This window comes from Scardinius erythrophthalmus, assembly GCF_964197995.2.
Source record: "Scardinius erythrophthalmus genome assembly, chromosome: 21".
Taxonomy (NCBI): domain Eukaryota; kingdom Metazoa; phylum Chordata; class Actinopteri; order Cypriniformes; family Leuciscidae; genus Scardinius; species Scardinius erythrophthalmus.
Genome location: NC_138241.1, coordinates 9,135,101 through 9,161,914, shown reverse-complemented (window position 1 = coordinate 9,161,914; position 26,814 = coordinate 9,135,101). Strand labels below are relative to the sequence as shown.

At 39.6% G+C, this 26,814-nt stretch overlaps 2 protein-coding genes across 7 annotated transcripts in view; one reads left to right on the top strand and one right to left on the bottom strand.

The window, feature by feature from the left end:
* The window catches only part of mcph1 (microcephalin 1), a 113,129-nt gene that overhangs the window by 55,209 nt on the left and 31,106 nt on the right, over nucleotides 1-26,814 (top strand). The gene's annotated exons all lie outside the window — the stretch shown is intronic.
* angpt2a (angiopoietin 2a) overlaps nucleotides 7,882-26,814 on the bottom strand; it is a 32,503-nt gene continuing 13,570 nt past the window's right edge. Inside the window, exons 5-9 of one of the 2 annotated variants that reach the window (XM_081350989.1) lie at nucleotides 21,928-22,055; nucleotides 20,742-20,843; nucleotides 20,483-20,649; nucleotides 11,305-11,435; nucleotides 7,882-9,048 (exon numbers count right to left, since the gene is read on the bottom strand). In XM_081350989.1, the coding sequence (XP_081207115.1) occupies nucleotides 8,888-9,048; nucleotides 11,305-11,435; nucleotides 20,483-20,649; nucleotides 20,742-20,843; nucleotides 21,928-22,055 (689 nt within the window). In that variant the 3' untranslated portion in view covers nucleotides 7,882-8,887. The remainder of the gene's footprint in view (nucleotides 9,049-11,304; nucleotides 11,436-20,482; nucleotides 20,650-20,741; nucleotides 20,844-21,927; nucleotides 22,056-26,814) is intronic. The other variant, XM_081350988.1, reaches the window with a different exon arrangement.

Genomic DNA, 26,814 nt, shown 5'->3' with positions numbered 1-26,814 from the left:
TGAACATCTAAACATACAAAATACAACGAATGAGATGCCCATCGACAGATTTTCTTCCGTCTGTTCTTCAAAATGTAATCGTGTGTATTTTGATATTAATGCAGTACAGGTAATGACATCGATCTGTGGTCTCCTAGTGGTTTACGCACAATTTAGCATTTTGTGAGAGTGCTTGTGCTCATGACTGCGGTTGAACATCTAAACATACAAAATACAACGAATGAGATGCCCATCGACAGATTTTCTTCCGTCTGTTCTTCAAAATGTAATCGTGTGTATTTTAATATTAATGCAGTACAGGTAATGACATCGATCTGTGGTCTCCTAGGGGTTTACGCACAATTTAGCATTTTGTTAGAGTGCTTGTGCTCATGACTGCAGTTGAACATCTAAACATACAAAATACAACGAATGAGATGCCCATCGACAGATTTTCTTCCGTCTGTTCTTCAAAATGTAATCGTGTGTATTTTGATATTAATGCAGTACAGGTAATGACATTGATCTTTGGTCTCCTAGTGGTTTACGCACAATTTAGCATTTTGTGACTAATATCCAACAACAACAAAAGAATACAATGACTTAATCTATACAATCCTTTTTTTTTTGGTCTGTTATATATACAGTAGCACACCTGCAGTCATGTGTATGCAACATAATTAGACACTGCTGCATTTTATGTAATGCATTTCAAACTAGATGTACCGCATCGCGGTACAAAATATGACCGCCGCTCAGGCCTGCACTGGCTTTCCACAAAAATAAATGACGTGGAGTAATTTGGCTGTATTGTGTGTTTATGTATATACCTAAAAAAAGTAATTGTATGTGCATGTCTGTCTGTGTGTGTGTGTGTGTGTGTGTGTGTGTGTGTGTATGTGTGTGTGTTTGTGTATGTGTGTGTCTGTGTGTGTCTGTGTGTGTGTGTGTGTGTGTGTGTGTGTGTGTCTGTGCGTGTATGTATGTGTGCGTACATGTGTGCGAGTGTGTGTGTGTTTGTGTGTGTGTGTCTGTGCATGTGGACTTGTATGTGTGTGTATGGGTGTGTGTCTGTGCGTGTGGATGTCAGTGTGTGTGCATGCTTGCGTTTGTTTGTATTCCTGCATGTGTGTCTGTGACAGTATCATCCTAAACCAGCAACCCTTCGCTCAACAGCACCATCTACAGGCCGATGAGTGTACAGTCACTAAATGTGCACATAAATGAATTTATTTTATACCCCCCCCATGGATGAAATTCTACAAAACTTAGCAGAGGATACCCCCAGAGGATGTCAAGTTAATCATACACATGAAATATGGTGCAGTTCTGAACATCTCCACTGAAGATAGGGGCGATTAAAGCAGAATAATATTGCATTTTCATTTTTTATGGGAGGGGCGCAAATCACAAATGAGTGATTATGGGCTAGGTTGATGTGGGCCCTTAAGAGCAACATACCATAAAAATTTCTTCATCCTCGGTGCCACGGTTCAGGTAGTTATTTAGGAAAAACTGCATTTTTTGGGGTTTGGGGGGGCCCAGCGCGGGGGGGGAGTGGCCCCTGGGGACCAAACGAAATTTTTCCGTAGAAGTGTAGTGGGGCTACATGCCCACCAAATTTCATGTTCCCCGGTGCTTCGGTGTCCCTGGTATCGTTGACGAAAAATTTACGGGGGCCCCAGTGCGAGGGGGGAAGTGGCCCCCGGGGACCAAACGAAATTTTTCCGTAAAAGTCTAGTAGACCAACATACCATAAAAATGTATTCATCCTTGGTGCCACGGTTCAGGTAGTTATTTAGGAAAAACTGCATTTTTTTGGTTTTGGGGGGGCCCAGCGCGGGGGGGGAGTGGCCCCCGGGGACCAAACGAAATTTTTCCGTAGAAGTCTAGTGGGGCTACATGCCCACCAAATTTCATGTTCCCCGGTGCTTCGGTGTCCCTGGTATCGTTGACGGAAAATTTACGGGGGCCCCAGCGCGGGGGGGGGGGAAGTGGCCCCCGGGGACCAAAAGAAATTTTTCCGTAAAAGTCTAGTAGACCAACATACAATAAAAATTTCTTCATCCTCGGTGCCACGGTTCAGGTAGTTATTTAGGAAAAACTGCATTTTTTGGGGTTTGGGGGGCCCAGCGCGGGGGGGGGAGTGGCCCCCGGGGACCAAACGAAATTTTTCCTTAGAAGTCTAGTGGGGCTACATGCCCACCAAATTTCATGTTCCCCGGTGCTTCGGTGTCCCTGGTATCGTTGACGAAAAATTTACGGGGGCCCCAGCGCGGGGGGGGGGAAGTGGCCCCCGGGGACCAAACGAAATTTTTCCGTAAAAGTCTAGTAGACCAACATACCATAAAAATGTATTCATCCTCGGTGCCACGGTTCAGGTAGTTATTTAGGAAAAACTGCATTTTTTGGGGTTTGGGGGGGCCCAGCGCGGGGGGGGGGAGTGGCCCCCGGGGACCAAACGAAATTTTTCCTTAGAAGTCTAGTGGGGCTACATGCCCACCAAATTTCATGTTCCCCGGTGCTTCGGTGTCCCTGGTATCGCTGACGAAAAATTCAGTAAGGTGACGAAAAAAAAAAAAAAAAAAACTTTGACAATCCCTATATGACCGCTTTCGCTAGCGGCGGTCATAATTATGAAGTACAGATGGCACTCAACTAGAATATATTTTTTGCTGCCTCGGTTGCAGCAGCCAATGCATTTCTGCTCTTGACCACTAAGTGGCTCTATAACCAAAGATTTTGACTAGTTTCACTTGTAATACCTGTATTTCATTAAAACGTATTCTTAATATCTATTAGCCTGTTATTTTCTCCTTGCAAAAATGATTTTAAAAAATGCTATAGAAAATGTGAATTATATAGGCTACACATTTATTATAGGCTTTGTCAATGTTATGACCACATTATTTAATATTTATCACAAATGGAGGAAAAAAACTTTTGACATTTACATTTATTAATTAGAAACACTTTCTGGTGCTTTATTTCTTATGTCATTTTTATTAGTATTTTTTTTTTCATAAACGCACAAACTCAAAGGTCTTCATGGCAACCCGTCAAAACAAAGGTTCGGTTTAACTTGACAGAAATATATTACTGTTTTACAGTAGAATTTAGATACGTCTCAATGTAATAACTAGATGTACCGCATCGCGGTACAAAATATGACCGCCGCTCAGGCCTGCACTGGCTTTCCACAAAAATAAATGACGTGGAGTAATTTGGCTGTATTGCGTGTTTATGTATATACCTAAAAAAAGTAATAGTATGTGCATGTCTGTCTGTGTGTGTGTGTGTGTGTGTGTGTGTGTGTGTGTGTGTGTGTGTGTGTGTGTGTGTGTGTGTGTGTGTGTGTGTTTGTGTATGTGTGTGTCTGTGTGTGTGTCTGTGCGTGTATGTATGTGTGCGTACATGTGTGCGCGTGTGTGTTTGTGTGTGTGTGTCTGTGCATGTGGATTTGTATGTGTGTGTATGGGTGTGTGTCTGTGCGTGTGGATGTCAGTGTGTGTGCATGCTTGCGTTTGTTTGTATTCCTGCATGTGTGTGTGTGACAGTATCATCCTAAACCAGCAACCCTTCGCTCAACAGCACCATCTACAGGCCGATGAGTGTACAGTCACTAAATGTGCACATAAATAAATTTATTTTATACCCCCCCATGGATGAAATTATACAAAACTTAGCAGAGGATACCCCCAGAGGATGTCAAGTTAATCATACACATGAAATATGGTGCAGTTCTGAACATCTCCACTGAAGATAGGGGCGATTAAAGCAGAATAATATTGCATTTTAATTTTTTATGGGAGGGGCGCAAATCACAAATGAGTGATTATGGGCTAGGTTGATGTGGGCCCTTAAGAGCAACATACCATAAAAATTTGTTCATCCTCGGTGCCACGGTTCAGGTAGTTATTTAGGAAAAACTGCATTTTTTTGGGTTTGGGGGGGCCCAGCGCGGGGGGGGGAGTGGCCCCCGGGGACCAAACGAAATTTTTCCGTAGAAGTCTAGTGGGGCTACATGCCCACCAAATTTCATGTTCCCCGGTGTTTCGGTGTCCCTGGTATCGTTGACGAAAAATTTACGGGGGCCCCAGCGCGGGGGGGGAAGTGGCCCCCGGGGACCAAACGAAATTTTTCCGTAAAAATCTAGTAGACCAACATACCATAAAAATGTCTTCATCCTCGGTGCCACGGTTCAGGTAGTTATTTAGGAAAAACTGCATTTTTGGGGGTTTGGGGGGGCCCAGCGCGGGGGGGGAGTGGCTCCCGGGGACCAAACGAAATTTTTCCTTAGAAGTCTAGTGGGGCTACATGCCCACCAAATTTCATGTTCCCCGGTGTTTCGGTGTCCCTGGTATCGTTGACGAAAGATTTACGGGGGCCCCAGCGGGGTGGGGGGAGTGGCCCCCGGGGACCAAACGAAATTTTTCCGTAAAAGTCTAGTAGACCAACATACCATAAAAATTTCTTCATCCTCGGTGCCACGGTTCAGGTAGTTATTTAGGAAAAACTGCATTTTTTTGGGTTTGGGGGGGCCCAGCGCGGGGGGGGAGTGGCACCCGGGGACCAAACGAAATTTTTCCTTAGAAGTCTAGTGGGGCTACATGCCCACAAAATTTCATGTTCCCCGGTGCTTCGGTGTCCCTGGTATCGTTGACAAAAAATTTACGGGGGCCCCAGCGCGGGGGGGGGGGAAGTGGCCCCCGGGGACCAAACGAAATTTTTCCGTAAAAGTCTAGTAGACCAACATACCATAAACATTTCTTCATCCTCGGTGCCACGGTTCAGGTAGTTATTTAGGAAAAACTGCATTTTTTTGGGTTTGGGGGGGCCCAGCGCGGGGGGGAGTGGCCCCCGGGGACCAAACGAAATTTTTCCTTAGAAGTCTAGTGGGGCTACATGCCCACCAAATTTCATGTTCCCCGGTGCTTCGGTGTCCCTGGTATCGTTGACGAAAAATTTACGGGGGCCCCAGCGCGTGGGGGGGAAGTGGCCCCCGGGGACCAAACGAAATTTTCCCGTAAAAGTCTAGTAGACCAACATACCATAAAAATTTCGTCATCCTCGGTGCCACGGTTCAGGTAGTTATTTAGGAAAAACTGCATTTTTTTGGGTTTGGGGGGGCCCAGCGTGGGGGGGGAGTGGCCCCCGGGGACCAAACGAAATTTTTCCTTAGAAGTCTAGTGGGGCTACATGCCCACCAAATTTCATGTTCCCCGGTGCTTCGTTGTCCCTGGTATCGTTGACGAAAAATTCAGTAAGGTGACAAAAAAAAAACAAAAAAAAACTTTGACAATCCCTATATGACCGCTTTCGCTAGCTACGCTAGCGGCGGTCATAATAATACTAACACTAATACAAATAAATTATCATCAAAACTTTAAGGAATAATTAAAAAATATCTTCCATGTTTTAATTTTAACAGTAAAGCTCATTGTGGAGCACGTTGTTTGACACAAAGTTTTAATTTCATATGATTAAAAGAAAATAAATGAATGTCTTATGTCTTCATTTGATTAACAGAAAAAAAAACAGAATTTGTGTGAAAAAAATAACTTTTCATTTTCAAAATTTCATTTTGTTGTGATGTGTGATGTAAATGTTTTTACAAAAAAAATGTATGTGCACTCTCGTCATTTCAGCTCACTCTAGAAGTGCACCGATACAAACAACCGCCTATTGTGCGCCGCGTCTGACAACACCACGTATCCGTAACAAGCCCGCTCCGCGACACTAGTACAGTAGTTTCGGGGGGTCTGCCACCCCCCCTGAAAAAAATCCTAGGGGACACACTGCTGTTTGTTAAAATTTAAGATCCACGTGCAAGGAGAGGGGCTGATGTTTAGATTATTGATTTTTGTTACCAGTTTGTGTGGTATTATCATATTAAAAGCAGAACTAAAATCAATAAAAACCATCCTTACATAAGTGTTCTGGTGCTCCAAGTGTGTCAAGGCTGTGTGCAGTGCAGTTGAAACGGCATCCTCCGTTAATCTATTTGCACGGTAGGCAAACTGATGATGGCCAAATTTGGGGGGGAATTGCTGCCTTTATGTGTGTCAGTATCAGCCTTGCAAAACACTTCATAATAATAGGTTTCAAAGCAATCGGTCTGTATTCATTTAAGCATTTTGCTGTAGATTTCTTTGGCACAGGGATAATAGGAGTTGATTTGAAACAAGTGGGACTATAGCCTGTCGAAGTGAGTTATTGAATATATCGGTGAACATGTGCTAGCTGTTTCAGCACACTCTTTTAAAACCCTTCCCTGCACTCCATCTGGTTCAGCTGCTTTCTTGATGTCAATTTTAGTCAGAGTGGACCTCGCTTGTTGTGGGTTCAGAATGAGTGCTTGCTTCCGTCATCAAAACAACCAAAGAAATGGTTTAGGACATCAGGGAAAGCAGTATCATTGTTCGGCATCTGGCTGTTACCACTCTTGTAATCATTGATTGTCTTGATTCTTTTCCACATGCTGCGGGAGTAATTTTTGTTGAAATGATCCTCAATACGCTGTTTATAGTTGTGCTTTGCGTCCTTGATGCTGTTCCTCAGTTTTCCTCGTTCATTTCTGTATTCCTCTATGTCCCCAGATTTAAAAGCAGTATCCTGAGCCTTTATAATAGTTTTAACCTCACTATTAAACCAAGGCTTCTGATTAGAAAACACATTGATGTGGTTCTTCTGATTGGTTCTTCTTGCACATTATCAGGGCAAAATGTTATGTATGACAGGACTGTCGAGGCATATTCCTCTAGGTTAGCTCCTTGTGCAAAGGTGTCCCATTCAGTGTTTTCAAAAGTCTAAGTCAGATGCTTTGCTTGCTCAGATGATTTACTTCGTTTTACAAGGCCGGCTACCTTTTTTCCCTAAGTTAAACGAAATGGACTTCCCACTCATGTAGACACTTCACACACTTTGTTGCCATGAATAATGTCAACCTTATTAAATTCCACAGAGATCTTGGGATCCTTAACTATCATGTTTTAAAAACTTTCAGGATAGTGAACCCAAATTTTTTTTCCCCAGAACTGCTGTTTGTTGCTATTCCAGTCACACTGTTGGATAATATTTGTTGCTTAGTGTAAAATGGACATGCTTTGTAATTATTACATAAATGTTCTGTATATAAAAGAGATTAGTACAGGAATGGTCAGACGTAACATTAGGATAATCTGGCAATTATTATTTTCTTATAAACCTGTTTAAATGTTACAGTGTCTATAAGTACATTGTATATTTAAGTTTATTATCTTCACAATTAAAGGGATAGTTCACCCAAAAATGAAAATTAGCCCATGATTTACTTACCCTGAAGTCATCCTAGGTGTATATGACATTCTTCTTTCAGACAGATTCAATCGGAGTTCTATTAAAAAATGTTCCGGCTCTTCCAAGCTTTATAATGGCAGTGAATGGGTGTATGTCTTTGGAAGTCCATCAAAGTTCATCTATTCATGATTAAAGTGCTCCACACACGCACTCCGGGGGTTAATAAAAGGGGCCTTCTGAAGTGAAGCGATGCGTTCGTGTAAGAAAAATATCCATATTTAAAACTTAATCGACTAAAATAACTAGCTTCCGGCAGACGGTCATTCGCATCGATTTATGCCAAAAGAGTAACCCTTGAACTTGACGCACAACGTAATGACGAGCACGGTTGCCCAGCCCTGTTTGTTTGAACCGCAAGAGGCGTCAATTGCCAAGTGTAGTGAGTGTGCAGCTCACTCAGGGGAGGATCTATGCTAATAGGGAAAAGTCTGTCACCAGTCATGGGAGGGGCCTGTTCCATTGCGATGTTACAATGGGTAGAAAACATGAACAAATCATTTTGAGACAATTTTTAAATTTAATTTTAGGAAATACAAAAAAGAGTGGGTGGATTTTTACCGTTATAGGTTAGTTGTCCACACTGTGGACAATTTTTATTTATTTTTTTAAAAACCATGTAAAAGTGAATTTTGCATTTTGCAAAAAAGGGACCCTTTAAGAAATGCTGTGGCATTTGGTTAAGACATCTACAAGAAGGTCCAAAGCACTAAACCATGTGTAAGCAACAGTTTTATAGAGTAACAATTTGTACGACATGTTTAAAGAACCTCCTCAGCTTTATGCATTTAACTCACTCTTGTACCATGGTTACATTTGACAATTATCAATAATATAATTTTTGTAAATAATTTGGTATTTACAAATAAAATAAGCACACTAAGAAAGTAGTTCTGATTCCACTTATCTACTTGAAGAATTAAGGAAATCCTGTAAAATATCAAGGTACTTTAGTTTACAGGTGTATATCCCCTTTACAGCTGTTCTTCAATTACCAATACATATTAATACATCCATTTGAACAAAACTTGTCCCTTGACGAAGTTCCATTAATATGTTGTATGTCAGGACTTCATGTTCAATGAATTAGCAATTTGACAACTGTAACAGTTTTTTTTTTCCAAGTGCTTTATCTTTTAAATAGAAGTCCTGTATCAGAAGTGCATGAAAGTCACACCTCTCCAACAAATGTTTCTCTATAGGATAGGAAATCAGTGACATCAGTAGTTATTAGCCGTGTTTCCACTGTCCGGCAAAAAGCAGGCGTGCTTTGGCATGCTAGCGCCAGTCGTGTTTCCACTGTCACTTCCAGGGCTTGATTGGGCCTCGCCGGGGCTTCTCCTTCTGACTGAAAATATAACTCTATAGGGACTGTCTATTTTTTTAGAATGATAATGATCATTCTTTCTAAATGTGATGAAACTATGCGGAGCTTCTGACCCGTCGGTGGAAATGCAGCGTGTTTGGGGCTCTGTGCTACAGGTCCGAGGCTATTATCCCAGCACAGCCCGTTGCCCTGGCTCGCACTGGCCCAACAGTGGAAAAGCGGCTATTGTGCCTTAGGACTAGAGGCTTAGAAGTTTGACGGTCTTATCATCATAGTTGTGGCCTTTAGTGAATACGCTGAACCTTTCCAGTAGTACCATTTGATGCCATTGAAACGATTAGTGTTCTGTCCCTGCTGGTAGTATACTCCATTGAGATTGGATGGTCCACAGGCATCAAACCACCAACCTAAATTATACAACAAAAATATATACTTTAGGATATAAAAACAGAAGTATATTGTGACACCACATAATTTTGGCTGTTGTTAACATACACCAGGCTCCCAAATATTACCACAGGTATTACAAATGAACAATTTTGTTTTTGAATGCATCAATGCTATTTCCTCAATTATTAGTATTAGTAGTTGTTCTTTTTTTTTGCTTGCTAAAATAAGAATGATTAAGGGGAAGTCTTCAGATCCCAGACCATTAATGGCAATGTTCATCAAGGCTAAGTTCCCAAATGAGCTACTCAATGACTAACTCCTGGCTCATTTAGTAAACCATGACCCAACTATAAAAAATGCAAAGCACCTTTTATATAGATTTTTGGGGTAAGGGGTGTAAAATACTTTCATTTTACTTTTTGGGGTATTTATACTTTACTCCAGTTCAATTTAAACTGAATACTTGTACTTTTACTTAATTCCATTTCTGAAGAAAAATCTGTACATTTTACTCCTTACAATTTTATTTTGATTTGATAAGTAATCGTCACATGTTTGAAGATTATTTTCGTCCATCTTATGCACATCACATGTGATAAATGAAAGCTCAAACATTCATAAATTATCCAGATAGAAATGTATTGCCCATTTTCAATGGGAAAGTGCCCAAGCAACAATCGCTCTGCAAGATTGCCCAGCAACATTGCTCAAAAAGTTGCCCTGTGTATCATCACCTTTAGATGCCAGGTTAGGGTTACACACTCATTTTCTGCCATGGTCAATGGACCCCCTGAACTTGGCCACCCCTTGTATAAAAACTCTAGTTCAGCCACTGCTTGATACGTGAGAACCAGTTATGTTTGTTTTTGTGCATCAAACCTGTATGCTTCAGTTTTAACTTTCTTCAATTTCTGGCTTCAAAAGTTCACCATCAAATCTGAGAAATCACATTTAGGCAGCTAAATTGCTTTCCCCCCTGCTAATGTAATGTGAAGTCTATGCATTATTTTTGTCTGTTTTGATATAGCTGCTAGACATCTGTGTAGTACCTTGGCTAAATGTATAAGATTGAGTGCAATTATTTTTATTTTTTTGTCTTTAGGGATAACAATCAGTCAATCAATTAATTTTTAATGTGATTAATTACGTTATGCGGATTAATTATTTTAAATGAATCACATTTAAATATTTGCTACCATTAAAAAGAAACAATTCAAAGACCTTTTATTATTGTTGCAGACGTAGCACGACACGATGATTCACCAACAGTAAACGAATGCTCGTTCTTCATAAGTACTACATGCACTTACGTTAATTTACATGAAGGAAAAATGATTCTCATGTTCGCCTTGACACGTCCAGTGTTGACAGCCTCACACGGGGTAGACACGATGTATGACATGGCACAACGGCTGATTTTGCCTTTTCTAAAAAAAATTATTGGTTGGAGCGAGAGCATGCTATAATTGGTCAGCACAAATGGCTATTATCTGATTGGCTTAAGTAGACAGTGGGTGGAGTCCACTTATTTGTGGATTTTTCTGCACATCTTGAGCTAGAAATGTTTCAAAATCTGCAAATGCATGCGGGGATCTACTAATGCACAGAAAACGATTCACAAATGAATGCCAGGCAGTTGTGTTTGTGACATTAACACATTTGTAAAAAAAACAATTATTTGCCAATCTCATTTTATTTATTTTAATTTTATTATTTTTAATTTTAATATTTACATTTATTTGTGGATCTCAACCTATTTATTTGGAATAATGCAACAATTCTAACCCCAAATTGAATTCTGTCTGGAATACAATTCTGGCCTCTGCATCACATCTGAATGTGCTTTTTAATTGTTGTTGCATGCACTGACTAGAGAGATGTTTTTTACCTCTGCGTCATTGTTTTGTTTTATTCTTTCAACCAAATCTTTCTGTGTATGTATGTCTAACAAACCATTTTATGCAGTAAATTCACTTTGCATTGAGAAGATGATCCAAAATGATTAAACGAGTATCTCCTCTCTCGTTTTTCATTTTTGCTATGGTACTTTTACTTTTTTTAATCCTTTAGTACAATTTAAAGTTGTACTTTTTTTACTTTTACTCAAGTATACTGTATCAAGTATATCAAGTATTTTTACACCCCTGGTGCCAAGTGACAGACTTAAAAAACTGGGGCAAATGAGTACTCTAAATCCATTAGAATAAGACAATTATGCATACGGTAAAACACTGAAGAAATGATAGAGGTATTTGAAAGTAATTTGCTCTTACCTCCTGAGAGCATTTGTGAGCATTTGCAAATACATTTGTCGTTGTCTACATCTTTTGTGCTGAAATCACTTCCTGGCTGTCCCATGCTGCTGGTTCTACCCGCTGTTCCACTGTAGTTGTTGAGGTGTATCCTATAGAATTGGAAAATCAGAAATATAAATAATATATTATACATGCGAGTTAGTCTGGTAATTCAGTTCTGTTATCAATAAGACATGGACAAAATACAACTGCTAAAATGTGTAAACTCTGTTCACAATTTTATTCTACCATTCTCAGTATTTGCGAGTACTCTCATTTTCCCTGTAGTTGGGGTACGTAGAAACGTGTGATAAGTTTACGTACTTTGTCAAATAATTCCGTTCTGCTGTATCAAAATACAGGTTTTCTAATTTAAAGACATTCTAGACATGCCAGAGATGAAGAATGTTCCCAAAGGTATAAAGACCAACTTAACATTGCAAGTAAATCACTTGCATATGCAACAAACAAACAAAAAACAAAAAAAAAAAAAAAAATATATATATATATATATTTAAATATATATACAGTACCAGTCAAAAGTTTGGAAACATTACTATTTTTAATGTTTTTGAAAGAAGTCTCCTATGCTCATCAAGCCTGCAGTTAAAAAAAAAAAAAAAACAGTAATATTATGAAATATTATTACAATTTAAAATAATGGTTCTCTTTTTTTAATATACTTTAAAATGTAATTTATTTTTGTGATGTTATGCTGAATTTTCATCAGCAAGTACTCCAGTCCAGTCCCAGTTGGAAACAGTTGTGCTGCTTAATATTTTTTTTATAACCTGAGATACTTTTTTCAGGATTATTTGATGAATAAAAAGTTAAAAAGAACTGTATTTATTTAGAATAGAAATCTTTTGTAACAATATACACTACCGTTCAAAAGTTTGGGAACAATAACTATTTTTTTTTTAAGAAATTAGTACTTTAATTCATCAAGGATGCGTTAAATTGATAAAAGGTGATGGTAACGATTTATATTGTTAGAAATGTTTTTATTTTGAATAAATGCTGTTTTTATGAATAAATGCTGTTAACGTTTTACTCATCAATGAATCCTGAAAAAAGTATTCCAAAAAAATATATTAAACAACACAACTGTTTCCATCATTGATAATAACTGAGTATCAAATCATCATATTAGAATGATTTCTGAAGGATCATAAGACACCAAAGACTGGAGTACTTGCTGATGAAAATTCAGCTTTGCATCACAAAAATGAATTACATTTTAAAATATATTAAAAAAGAGAACCATTATTTTAAATTGTAACAACATTTCATAATATTACTGTTTTTTTGTTTGTTTGTTTTTAACTGCAGGCTTGATGAGCATAAGAGACTTCTTTCAAAAACATAAAAAATAGTAATGTTTCCAAACTTTTGACTGGTACTGTGTATATATATATATACATATGTGACCAGTCACGGAAAGTAGGGACACAAGTCGGTTCTGGGGCATTTTGAGCTATTCACATATTCTGAAAGTGTAGTATTCAAGATTTCCAACGATGTGTAACACATGGAAATCTGATAATATTTGGAGAAGTTGTGGCCATTTGAAGGTAGGCACTCAAAAAAACTGAAATGGTAGAAATCTGCTTCTAAAGATTGGCAAGTTCTCACCCTTCTGGGAATGACAATAGGGCTCATTTACATCTCATTTAGATAAGTCATACCCCCTGTAAAGCTCCCCCGTCTCCCCCTCCCCCCTGAATGTACCAATTCTACCAATTCTCTAAATAAAACATCTCCAGTTAACTGGCAGAGCATTCATTTCGTTCGTTTTTTAAATAAGATACTAGCGCTGAAATGTGTTTTTTTTTTTTTTATCAAGTGATCAAAGTGCTCGTTGCCGCTGTGATCAGTGGTGCAGATACAGTGTTTACTCATGTGGCTCTATTCGTTCTGTTGAAATAACAAAATAATTCAAACGTTTGCGTGTCCCTGCGTGATATACAACCACTGATGAACATAATCGTTTTGATGAGAGAAAAAAAACTATACGAGAAAAAAAAAAAAAAAAAAAACCTATACAAGGGCGGATTCAAACTCTCAACCTCTGACACGCCTGGCGAAAGCTCTACCACTGTACCATTCATATACACGTTAATCATATAGGCGGATCTATGTATTGGCACTGACAACATGTATTAGGCTACATCTCATTAAACGACAAATTAAACCCCATGTAACCTACTATTTAAATCGATTGCTGGACATCGTAATGTTATTGGCGTCCATCTTCATTGAATTTTGAAATCAGATAGAGCCGGCCAGAGCGCTGCATAATAAGTAGCCACGCCGGCTTATTCAGTATGGAAATACACACCGACAATGACACGCCCCTACTGCGTGCTAGAATCTCCGAAAAACAAGCCGATTTCAACATCAAAATGTACGCTTTTAAATATACCAATACTGCTATCTCAAACATGGAGAGGCTTCTTCGTGATCTCAACTAACAGATTCTGCAAAAAAACGAAAATCACCAATTTTGAAAAAAAAACGCTTCTTTCTCATTTTGCTCGAAAGTTGTGCTGCCGACTTGTGTCCCTGGTTTCCGTGACGGGTCACATATATATATATATATATATATATATATATCTCAGAGTTTCCGCTAGAAAAAAATGGTGCCGGTCAAAGTGACCGGCAGAGGTATATAGAGCAAATATCACCTCTTAATTAGTCAAGTTAAGGAAAACTGGAGGCAGGCTATGTAACTTAAAAAAAGACATAATCAGGCCATATAGAATGCAACATGTTTATTAGCCTAACTTTCAAATAGACGGAAAAAAACATGAACGTCCGATTGGCGTCAATCAACGCCAATTGTTTTTACTATGGTTTCACATTCATAGTTTAACAAACCAATCCCCCTTCCCCACATAAAATATCTGAATAGTAGCCTATTGTTTTTACTCAAGCGAACTTAATTATACACTCTCAGCTAGGGTTGTGCCGATGGACGATATCATCGTCCATCGTGATGGCTGACCGACATCACGATGGAGAGCCACCATCGTGATGCCACGCCCCCCCCAAATTTGTACCGGCAAAAGTGCGTGTTCAGTGCTGTTCGCGTGTGTCACGAGTCACCACAGCAATCAACTAACCGCTTACGTTTCTGTGGTAACCTACAGCTCCAGCACTGGGATTCAAGCAGCTGCAGCTTTTTTAAGGTAATGGCGAAAATCATTTTAGAACAGCAGCGAAAATGTAAAAGTAGGCTATATAAACTTTAATAAATCCTTTTATTGAAACGGGTGCTTTGCTGTGCAAAGAGACATTTCGAAACATTTCACCCGCTGACCGCTGGTACTTTCACTTTTGCCGCAGACACTTTATATATTATAAATGTGTCGTATTGTTGATAATCCGTGCAGATTTCAGTTGACGATTCTGTTTAAAGTTATTAATAACAAAACATGAATGAATGAGAAAGAAAAGAGCAGGATGTGCTTTATATTGAAAAGAAATATTAAAAGTGCGATAAGTCGGATGCTGTGTGCGCGCTCCGAGCACAACACGGACAAACGCTTTGTCTTCGGTTGCGCGCCTAAACTGCCAAATAAACACAGAAAATTTTCAAAATGCCAAGTCGAGTATTCCCGTAAACATAGTAGATGTAAGTAGCTACTATGTGCATTCTCTCTCTCTCTCTCTCCCTCTCTCTCTCTCTCTTCGTGATGGTCAGCACTATTCCGTAGCATTAAGAGGACCCCCCCCCCGACGATATCATCGTTCATCGCGATGTTTTACTGTTAACATCGTCAACTGCCAATTTAGGGGACATCGCCCAACCCTACTCTCAGCAGACATTCTCAAATTATTCGACCCTCTTGTGAATCCGTTGCGTTGTCTTGCCTTTTCGCAGTGCGAACAGAACATTTTTTCGTTACCATCAACTACCTCACATCTTAGCCATCGGAACTTGTCACTCCATTCCGACCGATACGCCCTACACTTCGGCTTTTTCTCCGGTGGTGGTGGAGCTGTCTAGACATCTGAGGCTTCAGGCGTTCCTGACCATCGTCCGTCGTGTCTGGCCTCTGAAAAAAGCTTTTAAGGCTAGTCTGCCTGGGCCTGGCCATATTTGAAACGTCTCACTCATTCGTTCGTTGTTTAGGTCTATATTACAGCCGTTTTAGGCGTGCGCTTTATTTGAAATGCAACATGCGATGTTTAATAACTTTCAAACGGTAGAGCCTGTTCCTTTATAACATAGCCAAAGGTCGGTGTATTTTTGCTTTAAACATTTTAGGCTTATTCTCAAATTCAGACTGTGTTAGGGGGGCGGGATTATTAGGCAATTTTAATCGGACAATTTGACCAGAGAGATTTAATTTTGTCGGACATTTCATTTTTTTTCGGCAATTACCAGACAACGGAAACCCATATATATATATATATATATATATATATATATATATATATATATATATATATATATATATATATATATATATATATATATATATATATATATATATATATATATATATATATATATATATATATAATATGAGCACTTCTCCTTTGCCGAGATAATTTATCCACCTCACAGGTGTGGCATATCAAGTTGCTTATTACACAGCATGATTATTGCACAGGTGTGCCTTAGGCTGGCCACAATAAAAGGCCACTCTAAAATGTGCAGTTTTATCACACAGCACAATGCACAAAAACAAGTTTTGAGGGAGCGTGCAATTGACATGCTGACTGCAGGAATGTCCACCAGAGCTGTTGCCCATGAATTGAATGTTCATTTCTCTACCATAAAACGTCTCCAAAGGCGTTTCAGAGAATTTGGCTGTATATCCAACCGACCACGTGTAACCACACCAGCCCAGGACCTCCACATCCAGCATCTTCACCTCCAAGATTGTCTGAGACCAGCCACCTGGACAGCTGCTGCAACAATCGGTTTGCATAACCAAAGAATTTTTGCTCAAACTGTCAGAAACCGTCTCAGGGAAGCTCATCTGCATGCTCGTCGTCCTCATCGGGGTCTCGACCTGACTGCAATTCGTTGTCGTAACCGACTTGAGTGGGCAAATGCTCACATTCGATGGCGTCTGGAACTTTGGAAAGGTGTTCTCTTCACGGATGAATTGAATCCCGGTTTTCACTCTACAGGGCAGATGGCAGACAGCGTGTATGGCGTTGTGTGGGTGAGCGGTTTGCTAATGTCAACGTTGTGGATCGAGTGGCCCATGGTGGCGGTGGGTTTATGGTATGGGCAGGCGTATGTTATGGACAACGAACACAGGTGCATTTTATTGATGGAGTTCGGACACTCGGGAGGTCGTGAGATATTGCACACGTTGCGAGTCAGTTTAACTGATAGAGAGAGAGAGAGAGAGAGAGAGAATGCGCACGCTGTATGGTTGCTGCCACTGAGTTATAGCCCCATGTGGTTGTGTATGATTTAGCAATAGGGGACAGCTGGTGAAAATCGGGCCGACTCCCCGAATTTTTTAAACATGTTTAAAAATAATCGGGAGGTCGGGGAGGTGCTCATAACATGCTCGGCTCGGCTCGTAATTCCTCTCACACGCTGCGAGCCGCGACCATGCGAGCATCACCGATTCCACTCGATTTCTCCCGAGGGAAAAAAATCATCTGCGAGCTCGTAAAAACAGCAAAAATCGCACCGTGTACGCCCGCCTTAAGATACACCTGTGGAATAATCATGCTGTCTAATCAGCATCTTGATATGCCACACCTGTGAGGTGGATGGATTATCTCAGCAAAGGAGAAGTGCTCACTAACACAGATTTAGACAGATTTGTGAATAATATTTGAGAGAAATAGGCCTTTTGTGTACGTAGAAAAAGTATTAGATCTTTGAGGCCTTTACAAGGCAGCTACTGTACCTATGGAGGCAGTAGACAGCTCACTAGGTCTCAGTCCAGAGCCTTACTGTATACCCTGTTCATCTTTTTGATATCATTACAAAAATGGTAATTACCCACTAACTTGTTGGGGGGCTAGATGGCAAAAGTTGTTCAGGGAACTGTGTTGTCATGTTTTCACATTACATAGACTGTACGTATTTCCAGATTTCAAAATATTTTCTTTGGAGTTGTGACAATAGTGTGCCAGCCCTTCAGAGTTTTTATTGGGGAATGAACAGCAGTGTTAACGGGTGTGTACCAAATCAACAGCTAACTCCTGGCTTCCTGGTGTTTTACTTCAAACATGAGAGCATACTGATGTCAGACTTTATGGTCACAAACCAAAAAGATTAAAGAAGATTAATTAGATGGAGATATTCTAAAATAGCTGATATACACACACCTGTTCAAACGGTTCACATCAATTCTGTCATTATGAATAATAATGTGGTTAGTTGTGATGTTACTTGATGTTGGTAAAGAACTAAACTCTGCTTCACGATATGCTTAACTACAACTCTTAATACCAAGTTCTTCATGTTTCTTTGTTGCTCTCACATAGCATAAAGCAGACATGCATACTGATGCAGATAATCACTGTATAAACAATATACAGGAATGTGATTTTCTCATATTTATACGGCTTTCTGTATTTTCTGACCTGAATAGTATGACCGACGTGAATTGCATGAATCCGAGAAAAAAAAAGTTTTTACTGGTTACTGTATGATGATTGAAATCGCGTAATTGCTTTAAACAAATACTAAATAAACTGCAAAATGCTTTTGTTTCTAATACATTTATTTAATGCACGGATTGCTCATGACAGCACTGCATGAGCTCGCGGCGCTATCTGCGGGCCAGAGTTCAAATAACCAATTGCGAGAAAGTCTACATTGAAACTGTTATCCGCCAGTTGCCTGGTAACTTTTTATGAATTTTGACAATGCATGGTTGTGAGAATGTGATATGGCTTAGTGCGATCCAATGTTCCCTCAAAAAAAATTTATCTCTCTATTTGGGTGGACATTTTTCGTCACCTGAGCAAAAACATTATTTATACTTGACCTGTACAGCATACGTAGAAACACAATGGTTTCAACATGCAGTTGTAACTTTTAACTTATTTTTTACTTGAACCTTGATGTAACTTTTTGGTATTAAATTATATTTTTGAAAACAAGCAGTTAATTAAGAAGTCACTAAATGAAGCACATTTTAGGTTACCTGAGAATATTTAGTTTTACAGTGCTGTTTACTGTAGCCTACCAGTCTTTACCAAGAAATTTATAAAAAATAATTTACAAAATCTTCTGCAGGACAGTTCAATTCTTTAAAATAATATAATATAGTATGAAAAAAATGTAAGCTGTTACACTGGGATGGTTTGGTAGCCATAAAGTGTTTTTGTATAGCCAATTATTGGCTACAGACAGCATTAAATAGTTGTTTATTGCTTATGAATTTCCAATATTTTCTTTAGCAGGGGGTTTCAAACTTTTTAATGGCAAGGAGCCCTAAACAAAGCCCCCCCACACACACACACAAAATCTATTTAAACAATGAGTGTAATTTATGTATTTTGAGTTTGCACGCTTTGCAAACTTTGGGTCTGTAGTTGTTACCGTTCTGTGCCCATCATCCATCATTTCCACCACTTAATCAAACCACTCTTCTTTAAAACATGATGACGTTTTATTTCACGTCTTTTGCGTTTCTCGTTCCTTCTCGGATTGAGTTATTTGGTCCGCAAACATGACTATTCTTACCGTGGCTGATTTGGCTCACTGCCACTCACACGTGCTCACATCATTCTCTTTCTATGAAACCTGGAAACTGCGTTGACCATTTTTTACTCTATAGCAATACCAACTCTATAACGGTTGATCAGAGCACTGCAAGTATTTCTCACTTAATCTACAATCAAATGGATTTCCCCACTCATTTCGCCTCTGTCCTCTGCGCGGCATTTTATTCTTAATTGTGCAGCCGCGGCATCAGAATTGCACTGCTGCGCATGCGCGCAGCTTAAGGCGGGCGTACACGGTGCGAGTTCGGACCAGGATCGGACACTCGGGAGGTCGTGAGATATTGCACACGTTGCGAGTCAGTTTAACTGATAATCGCGTCAATGCAGCTGGTACACGGCACGACTGTCCTGCACGAATTTTATCCCGAGCCGGCAGCAATCACGTGAGCTTTCGCGCTAAACACAGAGACCGTCAATATTGCATGCAGGCAAAGCTTCAGATAGAAAAAATGACAGAAATGTGTGTGCAAATGATTTGTTGTAAAGCAGAGAACAGTAGCCATTCAACGTAAAAACTAGAGAGAGAGAGAATTATTATTTTTATTTTATTATTTTTATTTAATATTATTATTATTATTATTTTCTGTAGTACAATGTTCAAAATAATTTTCTATGCTGTTTTGATGCTTTGGCAATACAATTGTATTTTTGTCATGCCAATAAAGCTTTATTGAATTGAACAGAATTGAATTGAGAGAAGTGTGTGTGTGTGTGTGTGTGTGTGTGTGTGTGTGTGTGTGTGTGTGTGTGTGTGTGTGTGTGTATGAGAGAGGGAGAGAGACAGTGTATGCGCACGCTGTATGGTTGCTGCCACTGAGGTATAGCCCCACGTGGTTGTGTATAATTTGGAAATAGGAGACAGCTGGTGAAAATCGGGCCGACTCCCCGAATTTTTTAAACATGTTTAAAGATGATCGGGAGGTCGGGGAGGTGCTTATAACGTGCTCGGCTCGGCTCGTAATTCCTCTCACACGCTGCGAGCCGCGAGCATGCGAGCATCACCGATTCCACTCGATCTCTCCCGAGTGAAAAAAATCATCTGCAAGCTCGTAAAAAAAGCAAAAATCGCACCGTGTACGCCCGCCTTAGAGGGAACATTGGTGCGATCATCAAATTGCTGTTGTAATTAAATAAATAAAGTCGCACTGCATGTTTCAATAGCATTCGTTCAGTGGATAATTCGTTCATTTTCAGTTTCGATTCACAGTAAACGCTACTCTGTAAGTGCTGTGTGTTTGAGTCGCTTATAATTTGCATTTGGGAATGCAACAGGCACCAACCATCTTTCAAAATTCATAGATTTTCCTTCTTTTTTTGTCTTTAGCTAATCACATGCTTGGATATAGCAAAATTCTAGCATCACACAGCATATACTATAAAAAACACCCAAGGAGTCACAAAACTCTGAGGTATATGAAGGCACGGTGTAGTTCTTCACCTGTAATTCTGTTTCTCTCCATCAAGTGAGAACTGTTCATATTTTGAAAAGGCTGTGTTCCCCTCCCAGTCTGTCAGATCTATCCGGAGGACATGTTGTTTTTCTTGTGTCAACTTGGAGATGATTTCATTCCCCAACCAGTGTTCACCTGAGATGTCTCCAAACCCCTGAATTGGAAATACAGAAAATCCATGTTTCATATCAGTGTAAAATTGTCAGAAGTGTACAAAGAAAGATGTAAGCGCAATTAAATCCTTACCATTGTGTAATTTTTCCACGTTTGATGAAAATCAACAAGGCCATTAAAGCGCTTCTGTATTACTGTCCATCCACCTCCATCTATTTCCATGTCGCAGTAGGCCTGGAAACAAAATAAATCGTAAATTACTGGCTAAATTTCACCATTCATGTCCGTTCTGTATACACTTGAATCTCATGTCATGCCTTTCTTCCAGGATAAAACAAACAAATAACCTTTTTGGGCAACTTTCTCAGAATGCTAAGAAAGTTTAAAAATAATGTTAAATTGGCAGTCTTTCAAAGGTTTCTTAGAAAATGGCTCTCAGTGGGGAAGCGTGTTTAGAACTTAAGCAAAAGGGTTGCTCTTAAAAGAATAATTAACTCATTTAGTCACCCTTGCATCTTTCAAACCACATATTTTAATTATATTCTTAAAACACAAACGTTTTTAGGCAGAATGTCCATACTCTTCTATTTCACACAAGAGAAGTTTTTTTTTTTTTTTTTTTTACTTTCAAGCTCAAACTGCACCATTGGAGTATTTGAGTGTATTTAGGTCTCCTTACTTTAGATGATAGTTAAGTGTTAAAGTCAAGTCAAGTCATCTTTATTTTAAAAGTGCTTTATACAATACAGGTTGTTTCAAAGCAGCTTCACAGTGATAATAGGAAAATTATGCATTTTGCTTTTGTTCAACTGAAGTCATTTCAGTGTTAAAAAAAGATCATGGATATTCACTTTTGTATTTTCAAAGCTTTGTTGCGATCAGACATATGACCGAGAAGCAATGGCTTTTGGCATCGGTAATGTCTAAAGGCTCCATTTTTTAAACACAATTGATAATTTGCTTTAATATTATTGTTGTCTTTTTTTCTTTCAAAGTACAGTGTAAGCAGGAAAATAAGGGTTAGATTGAGGAAAAAAGATCAGGACATGACTTCAAGTGTTCGTGAGCTTGTGCAATCAAATTACTATCCACTTTTGGTCTATGGAAAATAGTAACTTTGACATTCAGCCTTTAGTGTTTCGGTCGATAAAAAAAAGAATGTAGTACATGGTCAGAACAATACACGGGGGAGTAAATGAGAGAATTTTAATTTTCTAATGTTTGCTAGTACTACTTTGAATGTCAATGCACTGTTATATATTTAAGTATTTTGCTGGTATTTTACTACTTTGACTTGAATTAAGTTGATAGACATTACCTTGACCTGCTGTTTTGTATCAGGTATGGTCAACGAGTAGACCCCGCTTTCCTTGTTCCCTGACTTGAAGACTGCAGCACAGTCATTGTACTGATCTGGATCGTCCTGCATCATTGCAGGATTGCTACCTGATAAAAGAAATGTTTTGTTAAACCAAAGTAGACAGTATGCGTTGTAATAGGGGTGGGAATAGTTTGGAACCTCACGATTTTTTATGTTTAATTTGATTGTAGTTTTGTTACTTTTCCTATTTAACTATCCTGGTTAATTTAACCCTATCCTGTTCCACACGTTCCAGATTCAGCATGCTCCGCTGTGCAATTACTATAGGGGCTTTTGCACCGGGCAGTTATAGGAAAAATTGTTTTAGGAACTAGCCACGGTGGGGCGGTTCCCCGAGAACTAAATGTTTCCTTAGGGACATTTTCCTGGTTGCATTTACACCGCCAGTTAGTACTCTGAAGTGACGTAAGCCTGCCGACATTCAACAGTCAACTGAATGGAGGATGCCGTGATCAGAGCTATGTTTTTGTTGGTTCATGGTATTCGTGATAACTGAGATGGAATGTAGATAGTGATACGATTGAAAGGGCTTTGAGATTAAATCTCTTGTGACAACTTGTGGGGCTACATATCATATAGGCTGAGAAAAGAACACAACACCACAGACAAAAGCGACAGGTAAATGCCGTTAACATTAGCTTTCTGAATGTTTCTGTAGGATTTTTTTAAAATACGGGTGCTGTTTCTTATGGTTCTCGGTCGACCAATCAACGTACACTAAAGTCCCTGGTAGTTCCTATTGTGCTGGGTTAGACCCTACTCTGAAGTAGGGACTAATTTAGTTCCCCCAAAAACAAGCACAAATGGCAAGTTTTTGCTTGAGGAGTCTGTCTACCATCAGTGGTTAGGCTGCAGTGGAAAAATAAAGTGTTTTTCCAAATCCTCCCGAGCAGTCATGATACAGACAGGACACATGACTGAGTTGTCTTTGATGTCCAAGCATCACACATCACAACTCTTGTTGCTGTCTTAAGGGCTTCCTCCACCTTTATCTCTGTCTCTTGGTACGCCAAGGTACTTCTTTTATGCGTAAAAAAGCCATTGGGATGTATGCTACACCTAGGCTCAATTGTGTGGATCAATTACCGAAAGCCTCATGTTTGTAGTGTTTCCAAAATACTTCACTTTACCAAACTTGCATATTTACCAAGCTTGCATATAAGTCTTGTCAAGCATCTCCTTCACCTGGAGTTGATAAAATCCAAAGTTTGTCCAAACACTTGCCCACCCTGAAAATGGGGCAGAATGTATCTGTTTTTCCTCCTCTATTGCTCATGCGTGCGTTAAATCTTAAACCTCCATTTTATTGTTATTGTGTATTGTTTATTTACGCACTTCCGTAAGTGAAACACCACACTACAGCCTGTAATAATTGAACATTGAAATAGATTCGTTTTATATTTCCTGACAAAGATGTCATATAGCCTACCACTTCTGCGCTTTGAGAGGGATGTGGGACACAAGCAGGAAAGAGACCATCTCTTTTCTAATATCTTCATGTTTTCTTTTGATGTTCCAAGCAACTGACACTTGTTGTAAAAGGTCTGAAGAGCGAATTTTATCTTCCGCAGATTCAAGACATTTAGGCTATGTTTGATTTTGTGCTGCCAGAGAAAGCGAAACTCATGCCTGGTTCAGTCTTTTACGATACACTGTGTCAGATTACGCGATTTTGACTCCTAAAATATTGTCGTGTCGTGGACAAGAAACATGTCAGACTACACATTGCTTCCCGACCAGTCATCGCGTGCCGTCTCACACGCACACATACTGTAAGCACACATTCACTCACACACATTCACTCACACACACACACACACACACACACACACACACACACACACACACACACACACACACACACACACACTCACACACACTCACTCACTCACTCACTCACTCACTCATGCTCTCACTCGCGCACACACACTCACTCGCACACACTCACTCACTCTTGACGGAACCCGTCGTGGAGGGCCGAAAAAAAATAGCTTTTTTGTCTTTTCATCGCGATGTGGTGAAGCATCGCAGATGTGGTGTCGGTTGTTGTCCACTGACACACTATATGAGATGAAACGATCGAATCTTATGTCCCGACGCCCGTTCTCGTTTACGAATCCCCACGACACGTCAAACGGATCGTGCCAAAATTGTAATCTGTGTGTAATCTGAACCAGGCATTAAATCCCAAGCGTGTGTGAAATGCGCTATACAAATAAACTTGATGTTTATCACTGCCCTTACCATGATAACATGCACAAACTGTGTTTTTTTTTTTTTTTTTGATGTGCAAGCAAAAAGGTATCAGGCCTATTATATTCACATTTTTACTGTGGTAAAGTAGAAAAAACGCTGTAGGACAAATTAAAAGTGAACCAAAGGAAGAAACTTTTATAATCCACTGCGAAAATGGGCGAGACGTGAGTGAAGATTTGGGAAAAGAAACAAGATATTCCATGTCTAATGGAATATTGTTAAATTCGCAAAACATAATACAAAGCTTAAATGTATGGGCTCACGTGACCTACCTCTCTCATTCGGCACAAATCCAAATGATTCCATGGCTGCAATGTAACGTTTAAATTGCAAACCTATTATTTCTTTTGTAAACAAAGCTTTGTGCTTCACTCGTGTCATAATATTCACGTAAAACAGCATTCACTTACAAAAAAAAAAAAAGTGTTTTGGCGGACCACCGCAGTGATGCGGTTGTCAAGTTTACGGGCACAGCCCTATCGTCACACCACTATTCATAAGTGATTTAAAAGCGGGGTGGAAAAGAGGGAAAACTAAATTCCTAGAAAAGTTCTAAATTGACAGAACAAAAAAAAAAAGTGCGGTAATCGGTTTCATCAAATTTTTAAGTTAACAAACTCAAAGATTAAGTTAATAGAACTTTAAATTTAGATTTTTTCCTACACAAACATGTTATAATGAAGTATTGACTACAATTTGATTGAACTCAAATATTTTATGGTTAACTACCAGCTACCTTAGCAATAGCACACAATACCATGTGCTACTGTAGCAAAGAACTATAACTATACAGCTGTATTGTATTGTGACAAATTTTGTGCTTCACAAAGTTTGCTGCTGAGGAGTCAGCTATGGAATCATGTCACCACCAGTGCAGTGCTTGCTCAATTTTGGCAGCAGGTGGGTGTGAGTGCATCTGCACACACAGTAAGGTGAAGACTTCAGGACAACGGCCTATAGAGAAGAAAAAAGTAGCCACTTCTCTCCAAGAAAAACATCAAAAACTGACTGAAATTCTGAAGGAAGTACAAGGATTGGACCGCACAAGACGCTGAAGCATTCTGAGAGCATCCATGTGTGGGGTTGCTTTTTATGCAAGGGAGGGGGCTCTCACAATTATGCCCAAAATCACTGCCATGAATAATGTAAGAGCAACTACTCTCAATGATCTAGGAGTAATTTGGCGATGATCTGTGCACTTTCCAGCGTAATGGAGCACTCCATGTCACAAGGAAAGAGTGATAATGAAGTGACTGATCAATACATGGAATGAAGATCAATACATGGAAATTTTGGATCTGTGGCCAGGAAACTCCCTGGATCTTAATCCCATAGAGAACCTATGGTCAATCCTCAAAGGGCAAGTGGACATGCAAAAGTCCACAACTTGTGATCAACTCTGAGCACTTACAAAGCAAGAATGGCTCACCATCTGTTAGGATTTTAACAACACTGTAAATATTGACTCTTTGCACATATTGAATGGTTTTTCCAATGAAAGACTTTAAAATGTATGAAATGCTTATTGTTTTCCAGTGTACCATAGAAACATGTGAAAAAGATAATCTGCAAATACAGAAGCAGCTTCTTCGTTCTAGCGTGTGTCCCGCGTTGGCGCAGGGACACACGCTAGAGGCATGCAAACAAGCGGACCTCATGTCCTCCGCCAGGCGATCGAGCCACCGATTTTTCATCCGGCTGCGCTGTCGTCGTCCAGATGGTGATGGATGATAGCCCATTTTCGCCATGGTCTCGTTGCTGCTTCTGATGACGTGGCCATACCAGCGGAGTTGGGCTTCATGCATCTTGTCAACTATGGGCTCATGCCCCTTTGGTCCGCTTTATTCATGATGTGGTCAAGCCAGAGGGACCAGCTTCATCTCCATAACGTGGAGGGCCTGCTCATATTTGATCGTGGCTGGCCAGAAAATACTGAAGCACCAAACATTGCAAAACACAAAATTTGTCGCTGCCAATACTTTTGGCCACGGTTGTACTATTGCATGTACGCAGATAATCAACATGCAGCATATAAAGTCTTAAGGTTTTATAGTCAATTCTCAACCTAACCACAGGCTCTACTCTTGACCACAATGGTAACCTCTGCAAAAGTACAACATCACAGAACAGTAAACACTTAACACATCTCTACCTCTATTATTCTTGTGCAAATAACACACAAACAAACACTTAATTTCATAATTTATTCTCCTTTTATGCGGTTTTATACATTTTGGGATTTTGATCACACTGCCTATCCTTACTGATAAAGTGTTGTATTCATGCTACAAGTTACTGTCAAGTAATATAAGAAGTTTTGAGAAAATAATTTCATTATGACTAGTGCCTTAAAGGTCTTTAACTGAAACTGTTGAACCGTGACAAAGTATATTGTGTTTACCGTACTCTGATGATTATCTTTCTATCCGTCTCTGTCTAACTTGCGGTCTAGCCTTTTCCCCAAACATTTGAACAGCTGCATAATATTATAGGTGAATAATAGGTGAACTGTCTGGCACAATATTGTTTTTGGAGTTTATTTTGCCCCAGGTCCCATGTGTAATAACG